This window comes from Pseudomyrmex gracilis, unplaced genomic scaffold (genome assembly GCF_002006095.1).
Source record: "Pseudomyrmex gracilis isolate BER0280 unplaced genomic scaffold, ASM200609v1 scaffold_509, whole genome shotgun sequence".
Classification (NCBI taxonomy): Eukaryota; Metazoa; Arthropoda; class Insecta; order Hymenoptera; family Formicidae; genus Pseudomyrmex; species Pseudomyrmex gracilis.
Window position 1 is genome coordinate 1 of NW_018021093.1, and position 24386 is coordinate 24386.

Here is a 24386-nt window from a genome sequence, read left to right on the forward strand (position 1 = left end):
GGCGCGACACATCGCCGCGTTGTGTGAAGTGCAAACGCAGCATGTGTCGGCACCGGCACCGGTAACTAGCACGGCCGTTGCTAGGACCGGTGGGCCTGCTGAATCAGCGCGATCGATTACTATAAATCGATCGCGTAGATGAAGCAGAGAGAGACTGAGTTGGGACTGCTAGCTCACTGTGTGGCTCCGCAAGCCGGAGAGTTTACCGCAGTGAGACGTAGCCGTGTAAAGAAAGTTGTAAAGAACAGGAGCAATAAAGGACATCGTAATAAGTTCGAGCAAAGAACTTCTTCTTAATCACCCGACCCTCCTCGACATCCAACAAAAGTATATATAAGTGGCGTACAAATATATGTATATAATGGCGATGTACTTATACATTTAATTCTAATTATTAAAATTAGATTATATCCGTAGATAGTAAGTTAACTTGTAAGTTATAAGTAATAAAATTATCTTTGGTGGTGGGAAAAAAGAAAAAAAAGAGAGAAAACAGAATACTCTGGTTAAAAAACTACTTTATTTGTAAGTAACATTAATACTATATAATTGTTGCTCCTTGCAGTAACGACATCGAGTCGAATGTCGGCGTCAGGATGGTCGAGCTGTAAGGAATATACGAGATCATGTCATATCTCGTATGATATCAGCTGGTAGCGTGTTCACACACGTGTCACGCTCCTTTTGCGTGACATTTTGGGCGGATAAACAGCGTTCGCCAGCAATCGGCTTGGCCGATTGCTCCCGATCAAAAATCGAGCGACTGCCGCGAAGGAGCGAGAGCGTTAATCGCTTCCGAGCTGACACGCGCGCGAGACGACTAAGCAGAGAGCTAATCGAAGTGTTAATTGTAACAGTCTTAAATACACGTAATAGAAATACGCAAAGTGTGAAGTGATTCAACGTCCTCAATCACAATCCTGACATCAACTCTATATATTTCCTACAAATTATTAGGCATAACCTTAAAATTATCTTGTCATACTGTGCAAGCAATGTACCGAATTATGTTCAAGTATCAAATATATTATTTTTAGAAACTTTATATAGAATGTTATAGAACTTGTTACCTTACCTGATTTTGATCCATTTTTTCTAATTTTCGTGAGTCAAATTACATTACAATACTTGGTGATCGCACGTACACACACATCACTAATACATATGCATTACCGATTTTTGTGAAAAATTGGATTTGGCGTATCGGCAAAAGCGTAAAATGCGTTAAATAACTAAGCGGATATGCATATAGTAGATGAAACGATTTGATTGGCTGACGGAGTTTGGCGCAAGTTACGCTTACGCAAGTTACGCCGCATGTAAAGGCAGCCTTACATATATGGGTTTCTCTCTGTCTATACTTTTATTGTAGACGGCCCTTTATGTTTTATCGCGTGCGTTTTATCGCTTAAGATTGTCGGTACTGAAATTGAAAATAATGTCAGTTTGGGCAAGTTGGATTTTGTGATTATCAGATACTATCTTTTTTATGAAACCTCTAGAATTTGAAACAACATTAAAATGGTGAAAAACTTTGTAATTCCTCTTGTGAAGGATGAGCTTTTAACGTCACATGCCGATCAGTATTTTGTTGACGAGATCGTTCCTCTGCGAACAATAACACAATCTCTTGATGGTAATTGCAAATATAGATTTTAAGTTTAATCTTTTCTGCAAGTAATAACAATAATAAGTTGCTTTAGTGCTAGTAGCAATTGCATTAATAATTTCTTCAATCATTGTGAAAATTAGTTCATTAAACAATGAAGTAATATTTAAAGACCAAAATAAACAAAATCAGATGTGTTAACATATTTGTGTATTACAGTTACAAGATCAGCATTGCAAGCAAAACGAGCGCATTTTATTCTGGATCATTTTGATACATTTTTCTCTATTATTGTTCATGGTAGTAAAGTGGAACTGGATGTATGTCTACGTGCTTTCAATAGAATTTACAAAGGTAATCTTAGTTTAATCTTAGATAATTAGTATTACAAAGATATATTTTGCAGTTTAAATGAATGTGATCAGAAAAATAATTTCAATACATGTTAAATGTAATATTTTAATTTTATTTTTTAACTTATTTTTATACACACACACACATATGAAAATACAAATAACTTTCAGGTGTAGAAGCACTTGTTTATGATTTGGAACAAGTATTTCATCATGGCGAGAATATTACAGAAGAAGATAGACAAACATATTTGTGCATTACTAAGATGCTAGCATATTTGTTGTCATGGTTTACTTGTCACATAGATGAATATGTTTCAAAAAATACAACTATTAATATTGGAAAAGTAAATACTGTAAAAAGTCACATGTGATATAAAAAGATTACAGAAGTTTCATACAATTATATATTACAAAACAAGAAAATATAATTGATTATTTTTAGCGTAAAAAAACCAAATCATCTATTGAGGAAGACTGGGAACAATCCAGACAGAAAGTTTTAGAACTTTTGTATCGATGGTTACAAATACCATTATATAAACTTTTTAGACCACCAATTGTTGAAAACTCTTTTGTCTCGTAAGTTATATATATATATATATATATATCAAGTGATTCTTTCTCCTTTTAAAACTTTACATCTAATAACTTTAACTGTTGTAGAACTGTAGCACAAATGTGTTACAAGATATTGGAGCAATGTAAAGATGCTAAGCAGAAATACATAAGACAAAGCTTATTTGAGGTATGTTGTTTATATTTATGTGTGACTCTGGTGGTTTGCTTTGAACGTTTACATGGTTTAAGTGTCAGTATGTCTTTATTGCTCTTTAAATGTAGAACAAAGATGGAACTGACGCTGAAAGCATGTGTGTGCCCAAAGCGGACGCATTCTGTTATGTAAATAGTTAAGGTCTTTTGATTTCACAGATTCTAGGAACTCTAATTAAAAAGTACAATCATGGAATAACTTGTGTTGTTAGAATTATTCAAGTATGTATCTAAAAAATATTAAAAAAAAAACTTGATTACAAATTTTATTTCATGTTTTTCTAAATATATATGATATGTACAATATTTGTCATGTTTGTAGTTAGTAAAATTGTGTGACATGCTAGCAGTTCCCATAGCATCTGGTGTGGTACATATGGTCACTGAATGCGGTTGCAATGGTTTAATAAAAGAAGTAATGAATGAGATTGGACATACTGACGTTGGCGAAGTCGATAGCCGCAATGTGTCCACGTTTCTCGAAAACATTGCAATTTTGCAGCCAAATCTTATAATTCCTATTCTAGACGAAATTACGGATTACATGTCAAACGACGTATGTTGTCACAAAATTTCTACTTGAATAAATATTAATTCAACAGAAAAGAGTTAAGTTGTATATAAGTTAGAGTTGTGTTTCAGCATGACTTTAAGAATTTCAGCAATTTGCTTTTGCACAGTTTTATACAATGAGGAACTGCGTGATCGGTGTCTTGGGTGCGGTCGTACAGAAAGCATTAACTGGCGAAAATCTCACAGACGAACAAAGAGAACGTCGTGACGAATGTTTAGACATTTTAGAAGAGCACATTCTCGATTGCAATGCTTATGTGAGATCGAAGGTACTTCAAACTTGGCAGCACTTGTGTTGCGAGGGCGCTGTGCCGTTAGCAAGATACGGGAAGCTTTTAGCCGCCACCGCGTTACGACTAGAAGATAAAAGCGCGAATGTTCGCAAGCAAGCCTTACAGTTGTTGCGCGCTTTGTTGCAAAGTAATCCATTCGCCGGCAAGGTATGAGATTAAAGGGAGATATATAATCGCGCGTATTATAATCTTAACAACGTGTGTAATTTTATGCACTTTTCTACATTGCAGTTAAATTGTGTCGAACTCACCGAGAGTTTGGAAAAAGAAAAAGCAAAGTTGCAAGAATTATTAGTTCAAATTGTGAGTTCTAGTAATCACGCAGACAAGCAAAAATTATTGCAGATCTTGGTCGCTTTGGATCCAGAATTAAAAACGGTGATAAAAAAGATTCTTGGAAGTGATGATGAAATACAATGTGCAGACACAAATGGTTCGTATTAATTATTGTTTTATGCATTAATTGATTAGCTTTTGTTATATTATAAATTTAATTTTTTTTTTTTTTTAATGCAGACATGCAGAACGACGAAAACGAAGAGCTAGATAAACGGGCGAACGATGCAAACAAGATGGAGCTGGAATTAGAACAAAACAATAAAATGGAAGAGATAAACACTCGAAAACGCGTTATAAATTATTTACAAGTACACAATATACACAAACTAATATAATAATCATAAAGGTTCATAAACGTTCTCACATTTGTGTTTTTTTGTAGAATTGTCTCGAATTTGCGACAGGATTGGAGAAAGCAATACCAATGGCGAGGAGACTTCTATTCTCGACGTGCGCCGGCGACGCTGTCGAATCGTGCACATTTTTGGGGACGGCTTTTCAATTTGGAGTAACCGGCGCGGCCGATTGCGTGCGCGAAGCTCTATTTCAAGTGTTCCATCGTGATCAATCTGTGCGCAATAACGTGGCTATCGTGTACAAAGACATCTATCTCAACATCAATAACGACAAGCGATCCGATCGTCAAGTAGCCGTTGTTCGCGTGAATCGTCTGATCGACTTGCTAAAGGAATTGAAGCCTGGACAGAGTCCGGCTCTGGCTGAATTGATAGCTACGTGGTATGAAAAGGACGAATTGAACAGTGAATTGCTGCAGGTAATTTAGTTGTAAATAATATAAATATGCGTGTACGCGCGCGTAGAGATAGAAATTAGAAAATATTTTAACTCTGATGAACGTGCTAGATATTGTGGGAAAAGTTTTCCATGAAGTATCCAGCCACATCACCGGTAGACAGCAGAGCCGCATTAATGATATTGACAATGATAGCTCAGGCAGAAACTAACATAGTCATCGATAATCTGGACGTGTTGATAAAAATGGGATTAAGTTTGCGTGCGAGAGAAGATCTGCTTTTAGCACGAGATACATGCAGAATGTTATTAAAGATAAAACAGAATAACAACAGTATCGAAAAACCGCCTTTGAGGTAAGCACTCGTAAAAAAAAATGTTGAAAGTAGACTAAATACAAGGTTTGTAAACGCGTTGCGATTTAAAAGTGAGATTTTTCTCATTTACAGATATCCTAACAATCACGATATGTTTCGAGAAATCTTGTCGTTGTTAACAGATTCTTATACCAACGCGAAGGTGAATACTTTCATCTCTTTCGCGACAGACGCGATCAACGCTGTATATCACGTAAGTGAAATTCGTCACATATTAATTATTAACCCTCGGGGAACACACCTATTTTTTCAATCAAGAAGAACAATCTGGGTCAATTTGACCCTGTTCACTTTTTGAGATGCTACCATTTAAAATGCACTTATCCGATTGGCTTGAAAAAATTTTCGGATATATTTTGAACAGTTTGGAATATGCCTATATAGTTTTAAAGTGTCGTTAACATTATTAACATTGTAAAAGATATGTTACAAAAAAGCAAAATTGGAGCAAAATATTTTGATCAAAGTCGACGAACAGGGTCAAATTGACCCAGTGTGTTTTCCGAGGGTTATTAAATATATTTGGAACATCATGTTGAGAAAGAGAAGTTTACTATGTTCCAGTTGGCAAATAAACCTGATCAGTTGATGAAGGACTTGTTGCTAGACATCATTAAGAAAGATCGAAGCAAGGAAACAAATCAAACCTCAAGTATTTCATATACTGAATTGTCTAAATTGCTTTACATTGTTGGACACATCGCTATCAAACAGATGATTCACTTGGATATGTCCGTCTATAGAGAATTGAAACGTAGAAACATGTTGAGAGAGATGCAAGGTAAAAACAAGAAACAATTGCCGAAGAGTGCATCTGCGACGCCGGATATTAGAAAGGATAAATCTTTGTTGAAACGTGCGTCCGTTACACCGGATATCAGAAGCAAAATATTGCCGACACCGGCGAGCGCGCAAAGAATTCTTCGAAGAAGAGATTCGGTGCTTTCTACAAGCGAGGACAACGGTGAAGAGGCTTTGGAAGGTGCTGTAGATGATGCCGAGGCGGAGTTTATACATGCCGCGCTCGAAAACGAAATTGTTACCGGAAATGGAATACTCGCGAAGTTTGTGTATGTGTACGATTAATATAACAATATAAGAGAGATTTAACCGAATAGTAAGATGATACGTGATTATTACAGTTCGTTAGTGTTGGATGTGTGTCAATATCCTGACAAGTACAACAATGAAAATCTACAAGCCGCGGGTTCAGTTGCTCTTTGTAAAATGATGACGGTCAGCTCGGAATTCTGCGAAAAATCATTACAACTTTTGGTCACCATATTAGAACGATCGCCATATCCTGGAATCAGATCGAATATGTTAATCGGATTGAGCGATCTCGCTATTAGATTTCCTAATCAAGTTGAGCCGTGGTCAAAGCACATTTATGGCAGGTAAGTTAATCATTAGCATTAAAAAAATTTATCTTTTAAAAATATATGTTTTTGATATTGAAAATCGTTTAACGATTATTAATATTTATGTAGACTCCGAGATGAAAATGTAAATGTACGTAGAACATGCGTGCGTACGTTGTCGAATCTGATAATGAGAGAGATGATACGCGTGAAGGGGCAGGTTTCGGAATTGGTTCTTTGCATAATCGACGAGGATGAGGAGATACGGCAGAATACAAAAGAATTCTTCACTCAACTCGCTCAGAAAGGCAACACCCTATACAATATAGTACCGGACATCTTGTCGCGCTTGGCAGATCCTGAATTAAATCTGAGCGAAAAAGAATTTCAGGAAACAATCAGGTAAAATCATATAGTTCGGTATATATATCCGATAAAGCATGCGACCAACTTTCTCATTTGTTTGCAGATATATTCTCGGTCTAATGCAGAAAGAGAGACAAATTGATACTATAATTGACAAGATTTGCGCTAGATTCAAATTGGCCGCCACAGAGAGACAATGGCGTGATCTTTCTTACTGTCTTTCTCTTCTGCAATTTAGTGGCAAAAGTGAGTCGAACAAAACTTTCAGTTTTTCATAATATAAATGATCAGAAATCAAAGAATTTTGTTTTCCCATTGAAGGTATACGCCGCCTCATTGAAAGTCTACCACTTTTGAAAGAGAAAATTCATTACAAACCAGTACAAATGGCATTGCAAAATATTATTGAGCAGACAAAAAAGAAAACGGACGCAAAAGATGTTTGCGTGGAATTAGAAGAAAAGATACAAGAACTTTTAGAAGAAAACTCAAAAGAAAAGGTGACTCAAGTGTCGGACACGTCTTTGATGCCACCACCATCTGGTGATCGTAAAACACTACACAGTCTTTCAAAAAAGAAGAGATATACTAAGACATTCGACAGTAGCATTATCGCATCGCCATCCTCAAAACGAACTAGAAATACGGATGTGTTGTCGGCAACTCCAACCAGAAGTTCGACACGATTACGTAAATAATAACTTGTAAATTAAATGTCTTATTACTTAAAATATGAAGAAATTATAATTTTTATACACAAATAAACAATTTTTACATAAAGTTTTGAAAAATTGTCATTGTGCATGTTGAGCAGTGATGGTTATATCAAAAAGCAAAATGATCATCAAGCACGTTATAACAAAGAGTTGTATATTTATTTATGTGCTAAAATTCGGTCGTAATATTACAGTAATAAAATCATCTAGAAAAAAAAAAAAAAACGCGAAATAATATATACGCAAAGTAATTTAAACAATTACGTGTGAAATTATACATTTATACATGTGATGATTAAATAAATCTACTGCAAGATTGAAGACTCGACCGGGACATTATCGACTCCGCGAGTCCATCTTAAATGGATTGTTGAAGTGATGAAAAGGAAACTCGTTACGCCGCATCGCGAGCAAAGCTGCGTTTGAATGTCATCGAGCGCACTTCCGTAGTTCCACTTTTCCCAGATTTATTAGTTTGTGTGTTGGAATTCGGCGTTGGACTCTGTGAAAGAGACGCTCGGTCATCGTTGTTGGACTTCTCGCGTTCTAACCGTTGCTTGCTGAACTTGCCCATGCCGGGTCTGTAAATCTCCATCGCTGGACGATCCTGAAAGGATCACATATAGCTCTTAGAAACTCGGTTAAATATATTCAGACACATATTAAGACGCGCGTCGAAGCGCAAATATCCCACCTTATTTCGTATTCTACGTTCCAGTCGTGGATCTTTTTTATCTTTCTCCTTCTCTTCATTTTCATTCTTTTGTAGGTCGCTCTGGCCTCCTCCGTCTAACGATTTGTGACGTCGCAAACAATTACCGTCGCCTGCGCCGCCTTCGCTGCTACTTTCGAGAGAATTACGTCTCTTTACAACTTTCGGTTCTTTTTCTTCGGATGTTTCCTTGTTGTTTGCATCTGTATTTAATGCGTTTATTGTAATACGTCGTTGTCATAGAAACATTTACAAATATTCTTGCTCATTTATTATCTAACATAATTCAAGATTGATTCTCTTATATTCGTAATTACAAATAGGAGCTACTCGTTTTGTAAAATAAATATGAGCGCATTCTGAGCGCAAGAGCGCGTTTCATCGGAATCACGCAAATAACTTTTTTGTTAATTTTACCTGTATTAATTGGACCGTTCTCTTCTTCCGTACCGTCTGGATAGATAGTTTGCGTTGCGTCCGCTACTCTGTCTTCAGCAATCTCACGTTTGCAATCGTTGTCTCTGGCAGACAACTTTGAATCGTTTTCGTTAAGTACCGATTCTTTATTATTCCTATCTTCTTCTTTTTCTATCATATCATGTTCTTCCTCTTTTACTTTCGTTGAACTCGCATCGTCTCCGTTAGCGTCGACAATCTGTTTCTTCATATCCGCCAACTTTTTCTTCTCTTGTCTCATTTTCTCGTAGCTTTTACCTCGTCGTTCTTCCACCTTTCTGTCCTTAGTTTCTCTAAATTCTTCCTTCGTCTCATATCTTCTGTCATCTTTGAGATCAAATCTTCTCTCTTCTCTCACGATCTCTCGATCGTCGCGTCTTCCATAAACTTTTTTCTCATCGTACCGTCGTTGTTTTATATCCCTTTCTTTATTCCTATCATCAACTCTATATCCTTTAATAATAGGTTTAGTTTCTCTATCTCGCAATGATTTTTCTCTCATTTTTTCATCTCTTTTGATTTTATTCTTCATATCCTTCGGTAAGAATTTGTCTCTCTCGTCTTTATTTTCTTTATCGTCTCTAGATTCTTTATCTACGTCCAGATTTCTTAAAAACTGTAAAAGTAAAACAAAATTATATTTGCGCTATTTTATCGTTTTTATTCATTTTTACTGTTTCATTCATAGTTCTACAAACTTTTTCTAGTTACATCTTGCGTGATTGTTTATTTTGTCGTAATTACTTTTTTATGCGTAAGTTTACTAAGACAAAATATATAAATTGCAATTGTTGTTCAATCAAACCTTTGATTGAACATTTCTTTTTCAAAACAAGTTTTTTTTTCAAAAATTTAATACAGAAGATACGAAAACACTGACACGATAAGTTGTACATGTAATAGAACTACATAAAAGTTTTAAGAAAATTTTATATATCAAATTAAATCTGTCATGTGCTCCATTCTCGAGAATCGACGCTGGTCAAATGTCAACATCAATTTTTCTGTGTATCTCACGGCACAGCAGCAGATCAATTCGCAAAGATTCCATTCTTTTAAATGCCTTTTTGAGATAACGTATTCTTTCGGCAAACTATCATACCGCAACTGTTTTGCACATGAAAGTCAGCGATGGAATTCGCGACTACTAGTGTTAAAGACACATTTTATTATTGCACTGTAAGTGTTAAGAACAAAATCGTAATAAACTTTTTTTTTTACTTTACAAAACGCTGTTTCTTGCACGATCGCCTTTGCGAAAACAGAAATACACTTTGCTGTTAGTCTGTTTATTGTCATTTAAATATTGTTTCCTGACATCAAACATACTTCTAATTGGTTTGATTTTTTTAATGTTTTCATAAAATCTTTGATGAGTCTTGTATAATTTGGTTTTTGTCTGTTCGTTCACAATTTTATTGAGGAGAATTTCCTCATTATATTTATATGCATTTGTGTTTTCAACAAAACATGAGAAAAACATATCTTCAAGTTCAATATTTGCGGTATGAGGTATGGAAAAGTTAGTCAATTGGTCATCTTTCACTTTATAAGTGTGCTGCAGATGAAAATTATTATTATCAGCAAATACAGCAAAGAATAATATATATACAACATGAAACTATCTCTTGACCAAGCTTATCTAGCAGTTACCGTTAAAATAAATGATTTTTTTCAATATGTTTATTCTAAACTGTATTTGTTGGCACTTGATATACTATTGAATATTTTACCTTAGAGATAACAGCGTCATCTTTTGTTCTTCGTCTTTCTATATCTCTTTTTCGTCGCTCCTCACGTTTTTCATCCTTAATACGTTGTTTCTCTTGTTTACGGAGTTTCAGATATTCAAGTAAAGGAGTTGTTGTAACTTTTTTTGCTGTATCTGTGTACAAGAGTAAAGCTTCACATATATGTATGTGCATGTTTCTTTGCTTTTCCCAGCTTTTCCCAATTTGGATAAGGAAAATACACAATAATCCAGATAATATACTTACTATCTGGAGGTTGGTAGGAATATTCAGTTTTTGACTGAATTGTACTCGAATCGACTTCTTGATTTTTTAAACTGTCTAAGAAACTCATATAATACGGATCACTTTCAATAGTACCACATTTGAGATCTTTTTTTTTGCCAACCCGTTTCTTTGGTAATCTTTGGAAAGGTGCAAATTCAACTACTGCTGGATATTCCACTCCTTTAGAATCTATGAAGATATAATTATCAAATTTTTCTTGAAACACAAAGATATCCTTTTGATCAACAAAGTTGATGTATGCACGGCAAAAAGCAAATTGTCCAAGTGACATGTCAGCCTTTGAAAAATGAAAATAATCGTGTTCTGGCAGTGGAGAGACTTGTTCTATGAATTGTTCCTGAGTCATTGTAGGAGGCAGTCTTCTGATCACCACCTAATCAATGAATAACATATATATTTTGCAAATGAATCAAGTTAACAAAATTATTAAATAGTCTCAAAGTAACATACACAAGACAAAAAATCTCAGACATTACTCAAATGTTAAAATGTACCTATTGTTTTATACAGCTAGTTATTAGTTTCCTTATCAAAAAAAAAAAAAAAACATAACCTGTACATGCACTATTTCAGAAAATGATGTGCAAGTCCAACAAAATTATCATTAAATTTCTATTATGAGAAATACATTAGTTTCAACAAACCTTTGTCTGAGGTCGACATTTTTCTTTTTTATTATCTTTGGTTTTCACGGGATCCGTAGAATTGGGTTGCGCATCGTTCTGTACAGGACAGTTATCACTTGGCACAGAAGCGTCTGTTTGCACAGCATCCTCGGAGTGCGTTTCCTCAGTCATTCTGACTTGCAACACACGCTCGCAAAACTTTCCTGAGCTTCGAGAGAAGTTTGTTGTTTTCTTGCGACTTGTACAATTCGAAATATATTCACGCGAATAACGGTCCCCTTCTGTTTAAGAAAGTTATTTCGCATTTATCGGGCACCTACACGACCGTCACGATTATTGCGGCCATTTTGGCTCTTGTACAAACAATGTTTACGAAAAGATAAGAAACTTCAATTATTTCTGGCCAACTTCGAGTGTTTTCCCCTTCTTCTTCTTCTTCTTTGCATATATGGCGCACTCTATAGGGTGTTTTCCCCGAAGCTACGTACACCATAGACGTAGAATGTATAGACTGCGCGTTCCCTACCTTTGCCATATATAATGTCTGTTCGTTTTACCCGAACTGGCCGCTCCAGGTCGCTCCAGGTCAGAGCCCATTCTCTTTACTCTACGTTGGAAAAAGAAGGATAAACTCTGACCCAGAGCGACCCAGAGCGACCAGTTCAGGCAAAACGAACAGACCTATAGACTGCGCGTTTGGCTGAAAAGATGTCTTCAACGTTGAGAGAGACAACACACTTTGAATAGTAACTCTTTCTCTGTCTATCAATGTCTGTGGTGGGATCGGGGCCTACTGTTTCATACCACCTAATTTACCATCACCCCTTAATCTCTTTCACTCTTCTTCACCCCCACTATTTTTCTATCCCCACTTTTCCACTACTATTCTATCAATCAGCGAAGACTTCTTTTTCCCCCACTACTTTGCTAGACAAAGATGAGGCTACTGTTCAACACCAGCTGTCTCTCTCAACGTTGAAGACATTTTCTTAACATAGCAAAGGTAGGGAACCATATATGTAATACTCCTATATTGCTAGTCGCGTATCTTCGCAATGAGAGGCACGAGGCCCGAGAAAGGGAGACGCACGAAGTCCAAATATGGGCATAGATGGTCGAGCGTCATTATGCGCCGCATGCGCACAAAGCAGCTGGAGAGAGAGGCTACTATATTGTCTGCACCGTAACGGTGAGCTTCAGGTCGGCACCGTACTAGCAATATAGGAGTATTACATATATGTAGGGAACGCACAGTCTATATATTATACGTCTATGACCTTTGCCATGTTAAGAAAATGGGTGCGTTCAGACAACTCAACGGTTGAGAGATCATCACTTATGATAGGACTATTCTTCAAAATCTACAGCGGGTCCACAAAAGTATGATCCAATCAGAAGTAATTATCTCTCAACCGTTGTGCAACTGTTGAGTTGTCTGAACGCACTCGATGTCTTCAACGTTGAGAGAGACAACTGGTGTTGAATAGTAGCCTTATCTTTGTCTAGCAAAGTAGTGGGGGAAAAAGAAGTCTCCGCTGATTGATAGAATAGTAGTGGAAAAGTGGGGATAGAAAAATAGTGGGGGTAAAGAGGAGTGAAAGAGATTAAGGGGTGATGGCAGATTAGGTGATATAAAACAGTAGGCCCTGATCCTACCACAGACATTGATAGACAGAGAAAGAGTTACTATTCAAAGTATGTTGTCTCTCTCAACGTTGAAGACCTTTTCAGCCAAACGCGCAGTCTATATATTATACGTCTATGCTTCTAAAAAGAAAGCAGCCATTAAGAGCTTTTCAGCTACGTACACAGGCGACACTGTGCAACACAGTGTCCACTAGTGTGAGTGAGACACACTGATATGCTCTTTCTCACACTAATAGACACAGTGTCGGCTGTGTACGTGGCTGGAAAGCTCCCATTGTATGGAGATTGTAATGAGATATGCAAATATATATTAATTTTGCATTCTACTTGACCAGAGATCAAGTAGAATTGAGATGACACAACTTTTCGTAGCAACTCGTATATGCAGATTTTTCCGTACGAAAAAATTTCAACCGGCTGAAACTTATCTTATGTTTAAGTTTATAGCTATTTCTACACTTACTGCAGTATTCTGATCTAAAGCTACTTTTTGATTGGTTTTCGAGCTTATGCTTATGTCTTATGCTTATGGTTACGGAGATTCATGCGCGATGGCCTTTAGAGTCAACATTCGGTTCGTTATCCGGTTAATCTTGCTGTTACGTAGTTCGAGACGATGCACCAGTTGACAATACACGACGCACTGCGAGGAGGCGCGCCAGTCGCTGTGGACCGCAAAGTGCTGATGAGCGCCGCAGTTTTCGCGCGGGGCGTGTGTGTTGTCGTTCGTCGCCAGATTTTCGCGCGACCGAGAAGTTGGAGTTTCCGTGGGAAAGATTGACGTGCTAGGTGGACCGCGCGAAAATGCCGCCAAAGAAGCGGGAGAAGGATCTGGACAGTCAGAAAGGACCTCGAATGGACCAGTTCCAAGCCGAGCATGAACTGTTTCTACAGGCCTTCGAAAGTAAGCAACGTTTTTTTGACTCTTTCTGCCCTTTCCTTTGCTCACCTGTCGGCGAGGCACCGTCGTCCGTTGCAATAAAACTACATAATAAATGTACTCTGACTTTCCTGCGACGAATCTTGTCCTCGTGAAAGACATGCAATGCTCGTGCGATATCGTTCACGATTATCTTTTACTAGTCGCGATTGTACCTAACCCTTATTTGTCACAAATCAGCTTGGATACCCGCCGTGGCGCGCGTCGCTTCGCTTTCCGCGCCCTCCACGGCTCCGAAACGCGCGGCCACCTGTCATCGTTTTCTCTCCGCGATACGTTCGCACCTCGCTACAGATCAATCAACATATATAATTTTTCATTTGTGTGAGATGGTTTTTTTCGCAAAAAATCCACACGGAAACTAACAATATATAAGTACTTTAATACGTTAAATTTGAACAAATGTCTTATGCGAGACTTGTACAAGTTGAAGCTCTGACAAATATTTCATTGTAATTAATTTTACAATATTATTAGTAAATAATAAATACAATATTATAGTATTGTTATTATCATGGAAGAATAAAGAGTTTGATGAATGCGGATAAAGAAATATGTTTGCTAATGAAATTGTTTTCATATTATGTTTTTATATAATATCTTTGTGATAGATAAAAATTAACATGTAAACATATTTATTTTTGTTTCTGAAAACAAATTTCGTAGATAAATTTTGTTTATTTTACAAGTGCTCATATGTTAATGTTATTTTCTTAAGTAAATTAAAAAAATTATGGGATCAGAGAGGTTTTACCTGCAAATGTCGTAACAATGCAGGGTGCAGGTGTCTCAAATAGAAATTTGAGATAAACCCATTCATCATATCCCAGTTTAAAACCGCGAAGGATCAGCGTTCACTAGTTCATGCTGTCCTTTAAAGCTTTTAAGGCAGTTTTTATATTCGGGAATATGTTCGTCATTGAAGCCATCTAGGAATTGTATCTGAAACTAAGAAATGAATCTGATACGAATAGAACATATTTTCAAAATATAAAAAAACTTATTTAATATCTGTGAAATTAATATGAAACAAATGTACACAAAATATTTCTATATTTTTATAACAATAAATTATTATACAACTTGTATTATTTTTGTTAACTATATGTTAAACATATGTTAAATTATTTTCTGTAGCAATATACACAGTTAATGTAATTAACAACAAGTACAATCAATACAGTGTAATCAATAACAAGTTTCTTTTCATACCATCATATATTTTAATATTTATAAAAGTCATAATATTTTAAAATCTGTGTGTGTGTGTGTGTGTGTATATATATATATATATAAAACTTTAATTCTTGTATGTTTTCAGAACCAACACAAATTTACCGGTTCCTTCGCACAAGAAATACACTTTCAGTGAGTAAACAATAATTAATTTTATTCTTTCAATTGGTTTGCTTATGATGGTTTTTTGTGTTGCTCTCAAAGTATTAATTATCAAAGTATTAAAATGTTAATATTTCCATTTAAGTGTGCAAACAAATTAAAAACTAAAAAAATAAAAAAAAACATTTAGCTGTTTCAACTTTTGATTTGAATTGATCATATCAAATCGGAGGTCACTCCTCAACACATGTTTGTATAAATTAAAAAACCTTTTGAATATGTACAGTGTTAATAATAATTTTCAACGAAATATAATATATACAAATAAATAATCATTATGCTGTAAGCATTTGAAATTTATTATATATTTATTTTGTCAGGTAAGTTATATCTCTTTAATTAATTCTAAAATATTTTATCTTGATACATTTTTTTCTTATAATAATTCTTCATATAAATTCCTTCTGTGTAGCATGGGTAGGTATGAAACTTTTTCAAAGTACAATACAATATTTTGAACACTTATAGTATTTAATTATTATGAATCAAATTTCAGTTGAGAGAAAAAACTAATATTAAAATTTAATGTCTTTTTTTAGCCAATATTTCTGTACAGAAACTTAACGTATATGCAGCATCGTATGTCCAGAAGTCACAAATCACGGCGTGCATTTAAAATCGACACAATGTTGGACAAACTAGTAGCAAAACAGAAACAAGAACAGACCGTCAGCGTTCGCGGATACATAACTCTTACGTTTTTAGGATTTTATGATAAAAGAGGTATATTTATCATGGCACTGTTTTTAGTGCAAATTTGACAGGTTCCGGTAATACTGACATTTTATATAATAATAATATGGTTCTTAAGATTTGTGATGTGCAATTGTAGTTGAGGTATCACAAGATCCCGTCAAAGTGGAAACGTTATTGTTGAAAATTTGTCACAAAAAAAGAAAAGACGTCAGTTCGCCTATTATGCAAGTAAGTGTGTTATTTATTGGAGTTAAAGTAGTTGTTAATGTCATAAAACTCAATTGTTGAGTAAAACAGTGATGTTCGATTAGGTTTCAATTGGTACGAGCGAAGTTCCAATCAATCCATCCGAGAATCAACCTCCGTCGATGGCACCTACGATTTCTATACCAAATGAATCTTTCAGCTTGAACAATGGTCATATAGCAAAGACTTACATACTTTTGCTCAAGGTTTACTGCATGTCTAACAACAGTTGCCTTATAACTAACTGTGATTTAGAAGGTACGTATGCGCGTTAATGTAAAAACATTCTTTCTCTCTTTTTTTCTTTCTCTCAGTGTGAAGCTTGCTTTGCAAAAAGTCTTTCAAGTATATATTGTTACAGAGCCAGCTCAGAAACGACGTAAGTCATCCACTGGTTCCATCAAGTCCAGCGAAGAAGTGAAACAGTACGGTTCAGAACTCGTTGTCTACGACAAACACAATCGGTGCCAGTTAACGGATGGCGAATATGAGTTAAGTTTACAAGAGGTACAGACCAGTATCAGATCTAGCCCCAAGAAGCACAGCTCTTGGGAAACTGTGCCTGATATCAATGGATGCCGCGAACCTTTCGAGACGTTCATGCAAGGGCCGAAGTTAAAATTTCGACTTAGTTGGACGACGGAGCCAAGCAACGGTTTAGTGGACAGGCCGATGCCGATACCTCCTATACCGAGCGGCGACAATAAAGAGAATCGATCGGCCAACGGTCAGTTCTCGTAGTTATTGCATCGCCACTCTTTAACACGCATCACACAAAAACGTTGCGATAAACGTATTGTGATTTCATCTTTGCAGTTGGTGTCGAGCGTTCCTCTTCTGTAAATCACAATAATAATAGCACGAACAATAATAATAACAACGCGACACTGCCAACGCCTAGTCCGTTAACAACCTCATCAAGAATAAGCGCACCAAACGAGAAAGTGGATGCTAACTCTAACAAAGGTCAGCAGATAGTGTATCAATTTTTATATAATAATAATAGCCGGCAGCAAACGGAGGCCTGCGAAGATTTACACTGCCCTTGGTGCTTATTGAGTTGCGGCAAACTGTACTCGCTTCTGAAGCATTTGAAGTTATGTCACTCGCGATTTACATTTACATATGTGGTAAGCACTATTTACACAACTTATTCAGATGTAGTAAGTAATATAATTTGTATTTACGGTGTCCTATTTTCTTCGATCTCTTGGCTCCTTACGCTTCTATTTTCTAGCCAATTCCACAAGGTGCCCGAATAGACGTAGCAATAAATGAATGCTATGATGGTTCGTATGCAGGTAGTCCTCACGAGTTAATTTCGCAACCATCTAGTGTACCTTTTCCAAGGACAGGACCAACTAGACGCACGAGTGTGACGAATATCCTTGTATGCCGTCCGAAGAGAACGAAACCGAGCCTGTCTGAGTTCTTAGAATTCGATGAAAATGAATTCGAAAGTCAGAGACCTTATATCACTGGGCACAACAGGTAAATTTTAAAATAAACGTCACTTTATACAAACAATCCGCGACTATTATAAAAAAAATGTTCTAGGTTATATCATCACACCGTTACTTGTCTACCTATATACCCCAAAGAGATGGATATCGATTCCGAAGGTGAAAACGATCCCAAATGGCTTCAAACGAAAACGATGATGATGATCGACGATTTTACGGACGTGAATGAGGGCGAGAAAGAGCTCATGAAAATGTGGAACCTGCACGTGATGAAACACGGTTATGTAGGAGACTGCCAGATACCACTAGCTTGCCAAATGTTCTTAGAAAGTAAGGGAAAGGAATTGCTCATGAAGAATCTGTATCGCAACTTCGTGCTGCATATGTGCAGTCTATTCGACTTTGGTCTGATTAGTCCGGTGATATTATATCAGACTATACAGAAGTTGCAAGAGATCATGAAAGAGGGCGGCGAGGACGGGGATGTGCGCAAAGTGCTGCAAAAGTCACACGAAGCCCAAGTGGAACACTGGAAGGCCACGGGCGCTCAGATGCAATTTGTGCAGCAGGACGCGTTCAAAGCTGGTAGTATGGCGAGTGGCGCGAAGCTCAATGATGCCTCCTCGAGTTCGAATGCTAGACGAAAGACTACAACGAACGTTTCTTTGCCGCTGGCCTCGCCCAGCACACAGAACATTAAGAGCACGATGCACAACAATGTGCACAACGTCAGTACGTAAATTAGTACGATAGCGTGCGTCATCGCCCATTTGTCAAGACTGTCACGTTAGTTCGATGACCGTTATCGTTAAGAATTTCGTTGGCCCTTTTGTCGTTCCTTGGCGGTGCGATCTGCTTTGTGATGAGGAGCATCGTGCTGCAAAACAATTCTGTAACCAGCAACGTGTGTTCAATCGGAATAGAGCGTGCTTTCGAGAAAGCAATCGAACGATCTACCGGCCAGGCGCAAAAGTACAAACTCTATAGCGCAGTTGATGCGGAAAAGTAACATGATTTTGCTGCTAGAAGTTGATGTGAGTTGCGAGAGAGCTACTATCATTAAGTATAATCGGCGAAAATTGGTTTTGGATGCGACAACCAGCGATGCGGCATTGCCATCGCCGCCATCATAAACCGTCCTCGAACGGATATAGTTTGTCAAAAGCTACCGCTCATCGGTAGCAGTGAGACCGATTTCGCGCGTTTTTAATTCGAAATGTGTATTTTCTTCTTTTTTGTACAGTATTTGTTGCAGTAATTATAAATTTAAGATACAATTAAAATTTATCAAATAAAACGAATAATAATTGTTCTATTGTTTTAGCTGCTGTTATATCGATTTTCGAGATTTATGTTTTAAAACTTACGTGAATAATTACTGAGGTAAATCAAGAATATTAAAATGACAAAAATATTCGTAAACAATTACTTATTTTAATTGCCTGTCTATCGGTAATCATAAATTATAAACTATATCGATAAAAGGTATATATCTTGATACTTCTCGCGGATATGTGATTTTTATCGAACTTACTTCTTCTTTGTATTTTTTTTGTCTAGTCAGTAATGTTTTATTATTTCACTTTTTTTTAAATCTTTTATTTACGTATATGTTATATAATACGTCATATTTTACATTTTCCATATACACCGCTATGTCCGCAATTGTTTTGCAAAACTCATGCGATTCCAGTTTGTTATTCCAGAAATAACGCAAATTGTTTTGTAGCTATTACATATGTATGTAATTGTAACAAAAAGAAGCAAAATGAAGGATTTTGCTTGTGTAAATATTTCTGGAAGAGACTATAACGCGAGTACAGCATAAAATAACATTTCTTAGTTGCACATGCTGCTTGCAAGATAACTCGAGAGATTATAAAATGTCTTTCTAGACCCGATTAGATTATTCTTTTATACAGCGTGACATATGTTAAATACGATTAATCGTGATTATAGCTAAATTTGTTTTTGGAAGAAGTTAACGCTGTATATCGTGAAAAAATAGTACGGTGTAACCGTTCGCAATCTGAGATTTTGCAGTATATATATATAGATTTATATATATATATATACACATATATACACACACACATACACAAACACACACATATATATATACATATATATATATAAACATATATATGTATATAAACTATATATAAGTCTAAACACAAATCTTTGTGAGGCTGTAAATTATATACTTTACATTTTCTACATCAAGAAAGAAAGAGAGAGAGAGAGAGAGAGAGAGAGAGAAAGAAAGAAAGAGAGAGAGAGAGAGAGAGAGAGAGAGAAAGAAAGAAAGAAAGAAAGAGAGAAGAGGCGGAATCGGTAGAGTGAAAGTGCCTTTTACCAAACTAAGCACAGGTCTGTGAACCCATAGAACGACGGTCGACGGTTTAGTTAGAAAATAATCGTTATTTGCGGAATTGTACAAGTTTGTCATCTCGGTACAATTGTTATGTAAACTCGACTTGTTCTTTGCCGATCGTCGTTTTTTCGCGCGCGTATTCCTGGCGGTTCAGACCTCTAGTATAACATTAGACTTGTTATAAATTTGTGTGTAACATATACACAAAACTTCTACTGCCGTAGTCGTTCGAAGAAGAGCTTACATTCCTTTATACATACTGTCTTCTTTATATTATAAGTAGTCTAATGAAATTTTGTAGTCCTAGAGACACCCATCGGCCATGTCAAGTATTTAAGTTCAAAACGGAATTTATCGTTCTCTTCGAGCGACTTCTAATTCACTGTCCAATAGCATTATCTATGGTAGGTTGTAAATAGAAAAGTAAATGGAATAAATATGTGGACATGAGATGTATATATTACGTAGTTGTCATTTTATCACAATAGGTATATCTTCATTTTTTCTCTTTTATTAATTCTTAGATTATCACTCTTTAATTTGTTATATAAAACAAATTGTAACATTACAGTGATAATCCAAGATTTTTAACAATTTCTATATATACTATTTAGCTTTAGAATAATCCCTGCCTTTCTATTTATAATACTGACGTAAATATTTCATATAATATTAAATTATATATATCGTATGTATTATCGACTTAATACTTTATTATGAGCGTAAACTATTTGCTACATGTACGCAACGGACTTCCTATTGTTTTGTATCTTTATTAAAACCAAATGTTTGACGCGATCATACTTAAAGTAACGTGAAAAATCTATATTCACATACTCCATGGACCAATTCATCTTATATTTTTTGATGCAACGTAAAAATTCCTCGTACATTGGAGCGGTAGTGTCCAAATCGGCAATACTGAAGACGTATCTTTTCTCTAGAGCAACATAAACCGTCTTCTTTTTTTTCGTGTACAAAAGTTTCGACAACGTGCGAACGAATCCATCCGTAATTTTGTCATCGTAAATCACTACGGATCGGAAAAAAGAACAGTATTGTTAGTTTTCTCCGTCTTTTATACATGTTAACAAAAAACGGAGAATCAAAAAACATTTATACCATCTGCAGCCAATATAATATTTGCGCTTTGTAATCTCTTCTCCAATTGTTTTGACCATTCTAAGTTCAAAAAATTCACTTCCTCGATACAATAAGCGGATCTGACATACACATAATTTCTTATAAAATTCTGTTCAATTAAATTCAATATACCGCCTGCGTTAATATCTGAAATAAGCGAATAAATAAAAACTTGACATTTTCACACACCTGTGGAACACTTATATTTACCTGTGCAAATGACTTCTTTGGCCAAATAACTCGCCACAATACTGGTCAGACCGACTCCAGATCCCAACTCTAGAACTGTTTGATCTTTGAACAAATCTGGATACGATAGAACATAGTCGGCTAATAAAAACGCGCCTCTCCACACTTGCAAACCGACCAAGTTGAGTTCCGTTGATACGCTATGCTCTACAAACAATTTTTTTCTGCGTAACTTTTGTTGTTGTTGTTCTTTTTTTTATAACAATAAATGACATAATATTTAACACTTCAGGGTATTTTTTCATGCGTCGCTCATTGCTAACAATTTCAGTTTTTTTGATAAAAGAGCCCGAGATAATTCTCTATTATTTAACATTTGTAAATTTCAGTTTAGTCGCTTTAGTGTGAATTGTCGCTAGTGATGACCGACGCGATTTTGACGATTTGTAGTAATATAATAATGATCAAACTATATCATTTATTCCAAAATATAAAAATGTTAATCGAACATAAATGTTCAATTGTTGGTTGATTGCAACAAAATGTTAATGGAAACAAAAACAAATATAAGATGAGACGATGTGCTGAAATTTATCAAAAATATTGAAAAAAAAAACGACAAATAGCAGCTGTAGCTGCAATGATTTCTTATTTAAAAAAAAAAGTTATTGTAAAAAAAAACGGTTTTAGATTAATCTATTATTCAAAATGAGGAGAGAATGCATTTTGGATTTTATAATGCAATCTTGCCTACTATTGTATAACAAATAAATATTTTAAAACATTTATTTTTGTATGAATTTAATGCAATTTTGAAAAGTTGAGACAAAATTGACAAAGAATTATTAGGTCCAGAACCTATATCTACCAGTGAGAAATCATACGTTACAATAAGAAGTTAAAAGATATAAACAAATATATAAATTTAAGTTAGTATAACACATGTTATATTAGTATTTCAGCCAGCCATTTTGGTGCAAAAGTATCGCTTGTAGTTGGAAAAATCCAACGAGAATCATCTCTAGCGATGATATGATTGCTTAAAAACGACCACCATTTAGTCATGTGACTGCGCTATCGTTAGCGATGAGCGACACATAAAATATACCTTTATACCTATTAGAATTATTCCCTCTTTATCTCTGTCAACATCCAAATCATCATCGCTATCGTAATTTAATGTGTCAGTTGCGGATTTCGAATCAATCATGTAAGACGGGCATTTAAAAACGAATTTAGTCACTGCATCTAAAATCACATAATCGTGCTGTGCATTGTCTCATTTAGCAATGTGTAGTACGAACTATATATTTTAAACTAGTAAATATATTATATTTTAAACTAAGTTTACAAAAACATAACTTACTTCCGTTGTCAAGCTTCTCAGAGATATAATCGTTCTCCGTATATATTTCTGACGTTACTTTATGCATCGTTGTTTTAGAAGATAATTTAAAACAACATATATATTATTAAGAGAATATTTTTTAAAGTTGTATTTTGTTTTTTTTTTTTTATTATATCGTAATAATAAATTGTGTTGGAATTGTAGATTGTAACTATAGAGATCGAGTCGAGCAGTCGTGAAATTAACGCACGAAAATCAACGATTGATCCGAGAAACGTGTCTTCCGCCTCGTGACGATTATACGACAATGAAGCGTTTCTTAGTGGCTACTTGATGTTACGACTGCATTTATTTCGGGAATTTATGTCTTAACAACACTTACATAATCCATAATCTTATGCCATCATGTTGTCTGTGTATGAACTACACTAAATTTATATTATCACATTTCAAAATTGGATAATTTATAAATGTTTGTACATATATAAATTCTTTGATTGTGCTATTATTTGTTGCAAGATATGTTTTATGACTTTAGAAATTATTTGTAGAAGAGAACATTTATATTATTTTATACACATTTGCTATATTTGTTATTAAATTTGCAAGATTTCAAGATACTTCACCTTATAACAATGTACTGTTCTTTTGTATACTTATTCTCTTTCTATTTATAGAAGAAATTATCAAACTATATTAAAAATCACTTTTATTATGTAATATACAAAAGTTCACATTTTTACCTTAGATAGACTACAGAGAGAGAATACAAAATATATATGCAACTTCAGAATATTTGAATCTTATTAATTCTTTTAAACATATTGAAACATTTTAATTTTTACATCTCCGATCTCAGATCCGAGCGAATAATCAACGCGTCTTCTTCTTGAGAGCAAATCATTTAACAGGCTTTTTTCTCACAGCACTTCTGTCAACTGTGCTTGTCATTTTGACATTTTGACATTTGTTTGTTTCCAACCACGCACGCAACTACAACACATATATCAGCATGAATTGTTGGTCGTATTACTTCTTGTATTTACAGCGACTATTTTACTCTTACAAGTTCTAAGAAGTTGACAGTCGAGCTTTATAGAATTTTCTCACGAACTTTCACGGCTCACATCATCACCAACACGCGGCTTGGTACGTATAACCGTGCGTGGCGCCATTTTGACGCCGCAATGATCACAAAGCAATTACCGCAACCGATAAGTTGCGACGGAACAAAAACTCCCTTGCCAGATGGTAATATTTTATCACTCAATTTTTCACATTCAATCAAATTAATCAACTTTAAAATTGTTGTATACTTATTTTTTTGTAAATAAAATATATTTAAAAAAATAAAATCAATAAAGGAACCAAATCAGCTTTAGTTCGCATATCTACGTGTTCCATCTTAATTACGCCATACATATTATATATATATATATATATTGTATACACATATTTATTATATCTAATAATTTTATCATCGATGATAATCAAGTCGCGAATTTAGTCGCTCAGCCGCGATCCACGACGGTAGGTAACCTCCTCGTCGCGTCAATTGACGTGATCGCGGATGACCGGCATGGCCGATGGCGAAT

General features: G+C 35.4%; 4 protein-coding genes across 4 annotated transcripts; 2 read left to right on the forward strand and 2 right to left on the reverse strand.

Moving 5' to 3' along the window:
- The first annotated feature begins 1395 nt into the window (after positions 1-1395).
- LOC109860926 (condensin complex subunit 1) lies at positions 1396-7677 on the forward strand. Its single transcript, XM_020440347.1, has 18 exons — positions 1396-1636; positions 1829-1963; positions 2134-2309; positions 2408-2544; positions 2629-2710; positions 2896-2958; positions 3059-3292; positions 3417-3749; positions 3834-4035; positions 4119-4249; positions 4324-4716; positions 4806-5050; positions 5144-5264; positions 5636-6141; positions 6214-6468; positions 6562-6834; positions 6902-7044; positions 7120-7677. The coding sequence occupies exons 1-18, from the start codon at positions 1522-1524 to the stop codon at positions 7494-7496; spliced, it is 3921 nt and encodes a 1306-aa protein (XP_020295936.1). The 5' UTR covers positions 1396-1521; the 3' UTR covers positions 7497-7677.
- Positions 7678-7746: 69 nt separating this feature from the next.
- Positions 7747-11724, reverse strand: LOC109860932 (regulator of nonsense transcripts 3B). Its single transcript, XM_020440353.1, has 6 exons — positions 11366-11724; positions 10680-11094; positions 10416-10567; positions 8644-9298; positions 8209-8429; positions 7747-8121 (listed from the first exon to the last, which is right to left on the reverse strand). The coding sequence occupies exons 1-6, from the start codon at positions 11516-11518 to the stop codon at positions 7909-7911; spliced, it is 1809 nt and encodes a 602-aa protein (XP_020295942.1). The 5' UTR covers positions 11519-11724; the 3' UTR covers positions 7747-7908.
- Positions 11725-13672: 1948 nt separating this feature from the next.
- LOC109860928 (polycomb protein suz12-B) lies at positions 13673-20003 on the forward strand. The gene is made up of 9 exons (XM_020440349.1): positions 13673-13898; positions 15256-15302; positions 15872-16055; positions 16165-16256; positions 16340-16532; positions 16636-17001; positions 17091-17404; positions 17512-17765; positions 17832-20003. The coding sequence occupies exons 1-9, from the start codon at positions 13799-13801 to the stop codon at positions 18475-18477; spliced, it is 2196 nt and encodes a 731-aa protein (XP_020295938.1). The 5' UTR covers positions 13673-13798; the 3' UTR covers positions 18478-20003.
- Positions 20002-24336, reverse strand: LOC109860930 (methyltransferase-like protein 22). The gene is made up of 6 exons (XM_020440351.1): positions 23858-24336; positions 22810-23784; positions 22560-22691; positions 21465-21650; positions 21234-21401; positions 20002-21144 (listed from the first exon to the last, which is right to left on the reverse strand). The coding sequence occupies exons 2-6, from the start codon at positions 22874-22876 to the stop codon at positions 20846-20848; spliced, it is 852 nt and encodes a 283-aa protein (XP_020295940.1). The 5' UTR covers positions 22877-23784; positions 23858-24336; the 3' UTR covers positions 20002-20845.
- Between the last annotated feature and the right edge of the window lie 50 nt (positions 24337-24386).